General features: G+C 44.6%; 1 protein-coding gene and 1 long non-coding RNA gene across 3 annotated transcripts in view; both read left to right on the top strand.

The window, feature by feature from the left end:
• prdm1b (PR domain containing 1b, with ZNF domain) overlaps nt 1–6,349 on the top strand; it is an 8,986-nt gene extending 2,637 nt beyond the window's left edge. Inside the window, exons 3-7 of one of the 2 annotated variants that reach the window (XM_007576498.2) lie at nt 785–904; nt 1,991–2,231; nt 3,412–4,316; nt 4,409–4,537; nt 4,846–6,349. In XM_007576498.2, the coding sequence (XP_007576560.1) occupies nt 785–904; nt 1,991–2,231; nt 3,412–4,316; nt 4,409–4,537; nt 4,846–5,421 (1,971 nt within the window). In that variant the 3' untranslated portion in view covers nt 5,422–6,349. Of the gene's footprint in view, nt 1–784; nt 905–946; nt 1,796–1,990; nt 2,232–3,411; nt 4,317–4,408; nt 4,538–4,845 lie in introns of those variants that run through there. The other variant, XM_007576499.2, reaches the window with a different exon arrangement.
• LOC107833568 (uncharacterized) overlaps nt 1–10,288 on the top strand; it is an 18,916-nt gene that overhangs the window by 5,423 nt on the left and 3,205 nt on the right. The window lies entirely within an intron of this gene.

Below are 10,288 nucleotides of genomic sequence, written 5' to 3'. Positions count from 1 at the left end.
CACACAAGTCAGTAGCTAATTGCCCCAAAAATCAGTCACTTCTCTTGTTTCTGTTTTCTTGAAAAGGATCAGAAAGGTTTGAATTTCATTTCTGGCTTGTAGGTGGGCAGAGCGTGTGTGTTTGTTGGATGTGTGCAAACAACACACTTTCACACTTTGTCAACAAAACAAAAACAAAACAATGACAGACAGCTTTAAAGGTGTCAACGGTCCTCACAGGTCTACTGCTACCAAGAGGACAATGATCCGTCTTCAGAGGTCGAGTATTGTCCTCCAGGTTATCATGACCCGGAACGTTGGAGACGGATCTCTTCCTTAAATTACTGCCTCTTCCTGAGAAATCAGGTACATTCTGTATTTCCTTAACAGGTACAGACAACAAACTGTTGAGGAATCAGCTTTTCCATTCTGACTCATTCCCACGAGAGGGGCATTGTGAAACCTCGATTTCCAATTGGCAAACCACAAACTGTTTGTTGTGTTGTTTCCTTTACATATGAAATCTCTAGAGTAACACCTGCACCTGCAGTCAGGAGGTGGCGGGTCAGAGATCAGTGGAGTAGGTCAGAGAAAGCGATAAGTCTCCTCATTGGTTTAGCTCGTCAGGAAGGAAAGTGGGTCATGCCGAGGCTTTAATTGGAGCGGTCCGATCCGACAGAAGAGCATCGCAGGTCACTGACCTCAGCAACGTAAACACGATCTGTAACGGATCGAACTTGTTCGGGTTTCAGTTACACAATAAACATGAGGAACGTGTCTGGTAATTATCTGCTCTTTTATCCAGGTGACAGGTGTGTTCAGCAAGGAGTACATTCCTCAGGGAACTCGCTTTGGCCCCCTGCAAGGAGACCTCTACACCAAAGACAGTGTACCAAAAGAGGCCAACAGGAAGTACTTCTGGAGGGTAAGAGCATGCTGGCTGTGAAACGTTCTCACATACCGACAGATCAGGGAAAATGAGTCTGGGAAAAGTTAAGGAGCCACAGGTTTTCGTCTTCCTCTCTTTCACATCACGTCTGCTTCTGTGCGTCAGTAAGGAAACAAAATTGCTTTCTCACAGATGTCTGCGGCGCTCAGGGCTTTTGGTGTAAATTTTAGAGGAAGTTTGTGAACTCTGCTTACACGTAACGATGGATTCAGTTTTAGAGTCATCAGAGTTTTACTGGCACTGGCCTCGTATTTCAGTCACAAAGGAAGAGCTTATTGTTTGCTGTGACAGATCGCTCGTCTCCACACCTCTCAGGATCTAAGCCTTTCTCTCTGATATCCACGGTTCTTGTATCATTCAGGAAATTTTCTCTTCTGGTTGAGTCAATTCCCAAAAGGAGTTTCTGACACCATCCTGTTTAGTTTCCTTCCTGTAAACCTGTTAGGGGCGTTCCTTCCTCCTCTCTATAGTGAAAGTCAGCGCTCCACGGGACAGATTATGTTATCAGGCGAGTGTCACAGGTACGACGTGCTGCCACAGGCATGCCCTGCAGCCGTCTGGCTGCTGGCCAGCTGCGCTGACATTTCACTTTCATCTACTTTGTTTCACAATCCACACAATCCCTCTTTTGGTGTTTCATTTCAACAATTAATGACGGATGGCGTGCTGCCTATGAATCAGAGAAACAGAGAACTGAGAAAGGAATCAAAAAGAGGCAGTGCACCACAATACCGGGTTAGCCCCGCCCCAACCTTTAAGGCTCAACAAAACAGAGACACTGAGAGAAAACACTCAGAACAAGGCGCTACCAGTCAGGACCCACAGCAGACTGACAGCTGAGCAGGATATTAACTGTACATGGCAGAGGTGATTATTCTCAACCTGTTAGGTTTTCTTCTGAACTGCCTCTAATCAATTCAACAATCTGCAGCACAAATTTAATTTCTCTTTAAATTGATTACATTAATTTGGGTTGTTTGGTGATTATTCCAGCAGATGACAGACTATTTGACATCCCTGTGTGTTGCCATATTCCAACCTTTTGCTTTTCTCCTGCTGCAGATTTACAGCGCCGGTCAGCTTCAACACTTCATCGACGGCTGCGATGTCCAAAAGAGCAACTGGATGCGTTACGTGAACCCGGCCCGCTGCCTGGCCGAGCAGAACCTGGTGGCCTGCCAGAACGGCCGGGACGTCTACTTCTACACCATCCGGCCCGTGGAGCCCAAGCAGGAGCTGCTGGTGTGGTACAGCCAGGAGTTTGCTCAGAGACTCTGCAGCCAGCAGGATGACCTCCGACACAGTGAGTTCCACCTCCAAACCCAGCAGCGCTACTGCAGGGATCTGTTTACGGCAGTCTGAAGGTGTACAGTTACCTCCTGATTACGGAGAACAGTGTGAGATAAGCTGGTGCTGCTGAACTTCTTTGATTTCTCTAAAGAATGAGAAGCAGCGAAGGACTGATGATTATCAGTTATTTTTAGTTGCGAGGCAGCACCATGACTCACCAAAATCCCTTTGATTTTTCTTACGAGAGCTGATAAAGGATCTGATCGGTATCTCTGCAGTGAATAAACACGTTTTGTCCTCTTCAAAGCGAAAGAGGACACATAATTCTCCGATCTTATCTTTTGCGGTACCAGCACTTTTCTTCCCGTCTGGTCTCCAGTGGTCACTCACATATCTCAATTTGATGCGTCACTAGGTGTGTTGTTGGACGGTGAAGAGTCAGAGAAATCTGAGGGTAATAACATCCGTTCAAAGTACCTCTGAGTCACTCGTTACCAGCCATTTACAGAACATCGTTAGGTGAAGTCATGCCCTCGCCATCCAGAAAGATGAGGCAGAAACTCATGATTCATGTGTCCATTCATCCAGTCAACTGAGGCAAAGAATCACTATGTCTCTATTGAGCATTGCATTGTGCAGCTGTGATCCTCTGATAGTCTGTGAATGTTATCTCCAGAAGGTCAGGAGGTGGTTCTGGGTAAGCATCAATGCCAGGTTCAGGTCTCTGCAGGAGGACAGTGTGGCAGCCTCTCTGGAAATGTAAGGCCGCTGATGGTACAGAAACCTTTGAGGGTTAGAGGCAGTGAGAACGCAGAGAGAAGGTTTTCTCAAACCAGAAGAGGAAAAGAAGGAGATGTGTGTTTTTTTCTCTTGTGGTCAGTACGGTAATACGCCATACCCAGAAACAGTTTCACAAGCGAAACTCAGTATTTCTGTGCTGCAGCTCATATATGACATGACACATGGACTCCCACACACCTCATCACCAACTCTCCCTCCCACAGAAAATCACTTGTACAACAGAAACCTATAAACGTTGCGTCATGTCAAAACTGAAACTACTATCATTTACCATAAGAGGGCGTGCCTGGTGTGGGCGGCTGAGCCTTACTGTATGTCTGTAAACACAAAGAGCTCAGGGATGAGTGTTCTTCAGCCTTAAACTCAACACAAATGTCATTTTCTTGTTGCAGAGCACAGTGATGAAGAGCATCCCAAACAGTATCTACCTCAACAGACGTTTCTTCAGGACAGAAGGAAGGAGGAGGTGAAGGGGCAGCTTGAAGAAGACGGTGAGGAGAAGATTGACGTGGAGATGTTAGAGAGAGACACTCCTCCTGACACGCCTGACGAGCAGATAGTGGACTTCAGCAGAAAGATGGAGAGGGAGGAAGATCCAGAAGGCCGAGGCGTCATTCCCTCCCCTCAGCCCAACCACAAGGAACCCCCGCTGGGCTTGAATTACCCCTACCTATCAGACCACCACCCCTCTCTGCCAGCTCCACACCGAGGCCTCCCGCTTCACCTTCATGGCCTCTATGGCCACAGGGAGGGCCTGGTCTCCTCTTACCCGCCGCTCTACTCCCACTCCAGACATCTACAGCCTCCTTACCAGTTCCTCCCACCCTACGGTCCTCACTATCCTCGCCTCGTCCTCCCGTCCTACTCCCCTCCCTTCCCCAGCATCATTCCTTCACGAGGATCCTTCCGGTACAGCAGCTACCTGGGCACTGACGGAGTGCCGTATCCCCCCATCGCTCCACCCAACCTGCTCCCAGTGTCCCTGCCGTACGCTCCGTCTTCTCAAGGAGGCCTGAAAGAATTAACCCCAAACGTTTCACCACCAAGAGGCGCTCCAGCCACCCCGGAGCTGACTCCGCCTGCCAAACCTGACAGCTATCATCCCTCTCCGGAGCAGTCTCCCTCCAGCTGTGAGGAGGCCATGAACCTCAGTCTGGCCTTGAACAAGAGCAGCACAGCGCCGCGGAACGGACCCGGACACAAATCCCTGCCCTACCCCCTGAAGAAGCAGAACGGAAAGATTAAATATGAATGTAACATCTGCTCCAAAACCTTCGGACAGCTCTCCAACCTAAAGGTGACGATTCTTCCTCCACAATACAGCCGCCAAACACTTCTAGTCATCGTCAGTGAACAGTTGAACTCATAGCTGTCTTCCTGCCATCACAGGTCCACCTCCGAGTGCACAGCGGTGAGAGACCCTTTCAGTGTCATTTGTGCAAGAAGAGTTTCACCCAGCTGGCCCACCTCCAGAAACATCACCTGGTCCACACCGGAGAGAAACCCCATGAATGCCAGGTAGGTTAAAAATGGATTACAGCAGAGCACAGTGGTGTCAGCTCAAAGACAAACACAAAGCTGTGACTCACACACCTTTCAGGTAACTCAGTGTGTTTTACTTTCACTGAGGCACACCTTACATCTTCATCCTTTAGTTAGGTGAAGAGTCTCTGAGGTGTGAGTGATTCACCAGAACTAGTCCCACCTGTTTCATACCTGAAATACGCAGGAATGAGATACTGACAGTAGAAGTAACATCAAAGCACGTTATCACCTTTCTTCCTATTCAGTACTTGAGCCTGAACTTTTCATGCCATTTTTTCCAGGTGTGTCACAAACGCTTCAGCAGCACCAGCAACTTGAAAACACACCTGCGACTGCACTCAGGGGAAAAACCTTATCAGTGCAAATTATGCAACACCAAGTTCACCCAGTACATCCACCTGAAGCTGCACCGGCGCCTCCACAGCAGCCGCGACCGGCCCTACCGCTGCGCGCTCTGCTCACAGACCTTCTTCCACCGATTCAGCCTCTTCATCCACCAGCGCAGCTGCTGCCTGGCTAACTCCTCCTCTCCTGTCAACGTGCACATGAAGGAGATGGTGGAGCGCTTCGACACCAGCCAGGAGGCAGACACGCTCACAGAAACCGCCTCCGCCTCTCAGGTAGGGGAAGCTGTGGAGCACTGGCTGGCCCGTACGCTGGAAGGAGAGGGGAAGGAGGACCAGAAGGAGGCCACGGTTCTGCTGAAAGCCCTGACCGCCGCCATCAACGCACCGGTAACACCTACGGTCCCGTCCGCGGTGCCGGTGTCACACCACGGCCCTACTTTGGGCTTCCAGGAGCGGGCCAGCGTGGTTCATCTCCACAAACGGCCAACAGTGAAAACGGAGGGACAGTGAGGGCAGGGTCCTGAAGATTCACCCCAAAAAATGTAGAAAAGATGGACGTGGCCAAAGTCAGTGGCTGATTCTGCTATGAGGCGTCAACGGGAATTTCTCCTGGTCCAATGAGCGCAGCACCAAAATATGAGCATTCCAAAGACTGGGCTGGAGAATGATGCTCGTCCCAGAGCTCACGATAAACTGTGAAGTATTTAAAAACTTTCACTCAGGTAGAAAACTGTTTGCTTTCTTGTGCTTTAACTTATTGTTTCTGTGACTGGTTTTGTTGATATTTATTTAGATGTTTAACAGTTGTTAGTTTTTTGTGTTCAGAGATTTGATAACGTTTTGTCAGTGGACGGCGTTGGGATCAGTTATCACCTGTGAACCTGCCTATTGAGACGGAACGGATCCACCTGGCACCACAAAGCCAATCATTTATTTATTTACGTTGAAATGGAAAAGTCATTGCCAAAATATTAATGTGTTTATGGATCATTATTCACATTGTTCCAGCTCCAGAGGAGGAAGGACAGAGATGCAGTGTAAGCATTACTCACCTGAACAGAACAAACCGAATCAGAAAATAACTGTTATGTTACTGTAAATGTGTGTGAACAGAAGCTTCATCCAAATCTGACTTCAGACAGTAGTACCTCACATTCAGCAAGATTCATGTTTTGTAGCCCTGGAATAAAAATCTGTTTTACTTGTGAGTTTTGGTGAAAACCTCCAGAACCTTCCTGTAAAATCACTGCTGAGTCTGAAATGTAGTTTTGTTTTTGTTTGTTTTTTTACTTAAACTTTTGTACAGGCTGTTATGTAGTTTATTTTTTACAAACAGGTTTTAAGATACTCAGGATTTATACGTGAGAGACTATTTTGATGATACTTTTATATATTTACCTGAAGTAGCACATTAAAGATATCGTTTCTATAAAATAAACAGCTGGTGTTTGGTTTTTATTGCAGTTAAAGCAACTCGGAGTAGATATATGTAATAACTCCTGAAGTCATGTGATTAACGCAGTAAGTCATAAAAAGCCAACATGTTCCAACATCCCCACACTAATAAATGATGTTACAAGAAGATGGCAAACAGCTGACAGAAACAGAAACTAAAAACACAGCATACTGTACACTGAAGAACTTAATATTTATAGTTATTTATTAAATGAGGTTAAATATTTGAGCAGGCAGATCGCTAACGTTAGCTAGCTAGCTAGCTGTGCTAAAACCAGCTTACCTATTTCAGGCGTCATTTCTGAGTTTCTGCAGAGTTTCTGTGTGCTTTCCTCTGGGTGTTGCTTTATCTTCTTTATGATTTATGTAGCTGCACTTTGTATTAGTGAAGATTTTGCAGACATCTTCCCTGTTCTTAGACGATCACTGACAGCCGTAACAAGACCACATAACTGTCACGTCATTTCTCCCATTAAATTCAATGTTTCGCATCCAGTAAAAGCAAGGAAACGAATCAATGGCTCGATGAACACATTGTCACCAACTGTCTCATAGACGTGTAAACACACAATATTTACACTAATGAGGCCAAAGTGTGGAGCTGGAGATATTTCAGGAATGCACTTCCTCTTTAGATCCTCGAGGAAAACGTTCGTCACGCTGAATCTCTCCTGTCAGCTGCTGAGTTGAGGCATAAATCAGATATGTCGACTTGAGTTTTAAATTCAGGCTCAAGTTCCACTCCAGTCACCAAAATAAAAGACTTCAGGCTAAACTTTGACTTCAGCCCTAACTGAAGACTTGACAGTGATCTGAGTCTGGAGCCTCAGTCCCAGTTTTTATCTGATGTAATGAAGAAGCTCCAGGCTGCAGCTGCTGCATGATGAGCCTGGTTGTTAGCCAGTGATGTTAGTGGATTATTATGGGATGCTAATGGCTCCTAGCATCCGGTTCATGCTAGCTGTAGCTTCATAATATTGACTATATTAATGTATCTTCAACTGAAAGCTGCACATTTCAAAACAAAATAAAGGTATGTGACCTTTGACCTTCTCTCGCTGCTAAGCTAGCTGCTTCAATAGAAGGACACTTCAAAGTAAAAGCTCTTCCTGTTCCACTCATTCAGAAATTCACATACTTCCTCCAAGTTGCTTCGTTCATTTCATTGTAGCTTATACCTTAAATTTAAATGTAATTTTTTGAGAAAATGTTTATTTCAGTCATCTGAGAATTGACTTGGACTTTGGGGGAAAGACTTGAGTCTTGGACTTGGAAAAAAATACTCAGATGGGGAAGAAAAGTGGTGCAAAAACAGGAAACCTTTTGTAGTTTCAACTTCTAACATGATGAGGAAACAGCGAGGAGTCGACAGAATATTAGACATGATTACAGGGAAATGTGTGACGTCATCACACATTAACTTTAATGTGTAGAAACTAAAACAAATGTTAGATTCGTCAGTTTCGAAGCGTATAAAAAAATGATAGTTTTAGTTTGGGCCATGTTCTGGTTCTGGTCCAGCCCAGTGTGAGAGCAGCCTACAGACCGGAGAAGACCAGGTTCTCTTTGTCTCTTAGATTAGACTGACAGCAGCAGGTTTTAATGGTTATTTAAATGATTAAGTGCAAATAGATGCTAATACTAACATAAAACAAGCTGTTGTATGTCTCTTCACACATTCCTGACATGTTTCCACCTTCGTCACAGAGCAGACAGTCGAACAACTTCAGGTACGTGTGAAGAGACGTGAAGTAATTATCCAATAACAAAAGAAATGTTAAGAATTTATTGCATATAAACACGATGAGTTGGATTGGAATAAGTTTTTTCTGGCCACACATGATGGAGGATCATCCAGATCACAGAACAACCAGGAACAGCATCTGCAGGCCTCTCTGCCTCAGTGCAGGTCAGAGGTCATCAATGAAACCACGAGTTCTGTTCAAGCACACCAGGAAGTAGCTAGAACTGAGGTTTTAGAGTGGTCTAGTCAAAGTCCAGACTTAAATCTGACTGAGGTGCTGTGGTGTGACCTTAAATAAATCAATTCTGCACAGCAGAGCAGGTCAAACTTTCTCCATGGTGATGCTAAGAAACATTAGCTGTTAGCTGCAGCTGCAGAGGAGGAACAACCAGTTATTCAGGTAAGGGTGTGATTACTTTTTGGATCAACTGAAAACGGCTTTTTAAAAATTATTTTTATTTGATAATAAACATGTTTTTCAGGGTTTAAAACATCTAAATGAGGAAAATAAAACATTTATGAAGTAATAAATGTGTGAGGGATTTCTTTTACTGCAGACTCTGAATTGACCTTCCACCAGATTTTATTTGTTGTGATGTCATTTCATGAGTGGATCGCTGAGTCAGCTGTTGCCATGATTCAGCTCCAGCTTTATGGACAGAAATGCTAACGAGAAGCTTCCTCTATTTATTCACTGAACCAGTTCACTTTTTCAGCTTTAAATTCTCAGAGAATACAAGAAATGAAACCAGAATGTTCTGAATGAAACTCGGCACTGGATCTGCTTCCAGCGACGATTAGAGACAGAATCGGTTTCCTCTCTGAATGTTCAGCTCTGCAGCAGCTGAAGGATCCAAACGGATCCAGGACGTCTGGACCAGAAGAACCGGCTGAGTTTCCTCCCAGAATCATTTCGCCACCTGTTCAGTCAGAGCAAAACATTCAGCTTTGAAGCAGAAATTAATCCCCAGCAGGTGATGCGAAGCAGCTTTGTCGTTCGTTGCTGCTGTTAGCGGATGTTGCTTGTGCGTCAGATTAACGAGCGTACCAGAAACAAATTAATTCAAAGGTTCAAGGAAGAACCTTTTTATATATATTTTTAAAATAATTCAGTACATTTTGTTAATACATTTTAAAGCATTAAATCTATGTAATCATTTAATTGATCCCTGTATTATAGTATATGGTTTAAAATTTAACAAATTTCATTTAACTTTACATTTATTTAAAGTGGAAACAGTCCAAAAACTGTTTGGTTAAAAAAAGAGAAGGAATTCAGAAAACTAGTAACTTTTTCTGATGTTTAGCTAAAATAAAACTTCATTTATGTGCTGCTGTTATTCTGGCATATGAAGCATTTTCCGAGCTTCAATCAAATAAAAATCTTATCGTCATCTGAGTAAAACCAGAAAACCTCTTAAAACACTGAATCTGACTGAATGACTGGCAGGACTGGTTTTCTACGAGTTGAACTGGATCTGTCCTGAGATGATATTTGTTGTGACCATCAGACCCAACACAGCGCTCAAACCTTCATCACGTCTCAGTAATGTTCTGCTCGTTGTTGGTCTTTAAAAGATTTTCTGTTTCCTCTGGACGGATTTCTCATCTCTGCACCTGAACACGAAACTCTGAAAAATGACTAACTTTCTCACTTTGATCCCCTTTCAGTGAAACTCTCAGTCAACAAAAACCTGAAGCAAAGTTACAGTAATCATGGTTCAGTTCTTACAGTAATTCTCTCAGCCTTTCTGCCTTTTGCCAATCTTTCAGTTGTAACCACTTTCTTTTTCTTCGAGCTGAGCTCTGACAGCTCTTTCTGTAATATTTCCTCTTGTGTTGCGCTGCGGGGGAGAACCCCACAGAAAACACCTACGCAGCGCTGACCAGAATAAAAACAGTGCAGAGCTTTAATGTGACAGGAACCTCCTGGCAGTGACGCTGCTGGAGCAGCACAACATGTGATTCACCTGCAGTTCACCTTATAGCCCAACGTGTCGGCAGAGCAGACTGAAGGTCAGCTGATGACTGATGATCAGAGTCTTTATCAGATTTACAGAAGTGGAGCTGATTCAGTGCAGAGGGATCAGAAAGAGTCTCAGCCTCTTTTCTCTCAGACACAAATAATGATTAGAACTTTCCACCTCCTAATGGAGCCAAACTAACATCAGCTAACAT

This window comes from Poecilia formosa, unplaced genomic scaffold (genome assembly GCF_000485575.1).
Source record: "Poecilia formosa unplaced genomic scaffold, Poecilia_formosa-5.1.2 Scaffold408, whole genome shotgun sequence".
NCBI classification, from domain to species: Eukaryota; Metazoa; Chordata; class Actinopteri; order Cyprinodontiformes; family Poeciliidae; genus Poecilia; species Poecilia formosa.
Note: the sequence above shows the minus strand (reverse complement) of the source record. Positions and strands in the feature narration are given on the sequence as shown.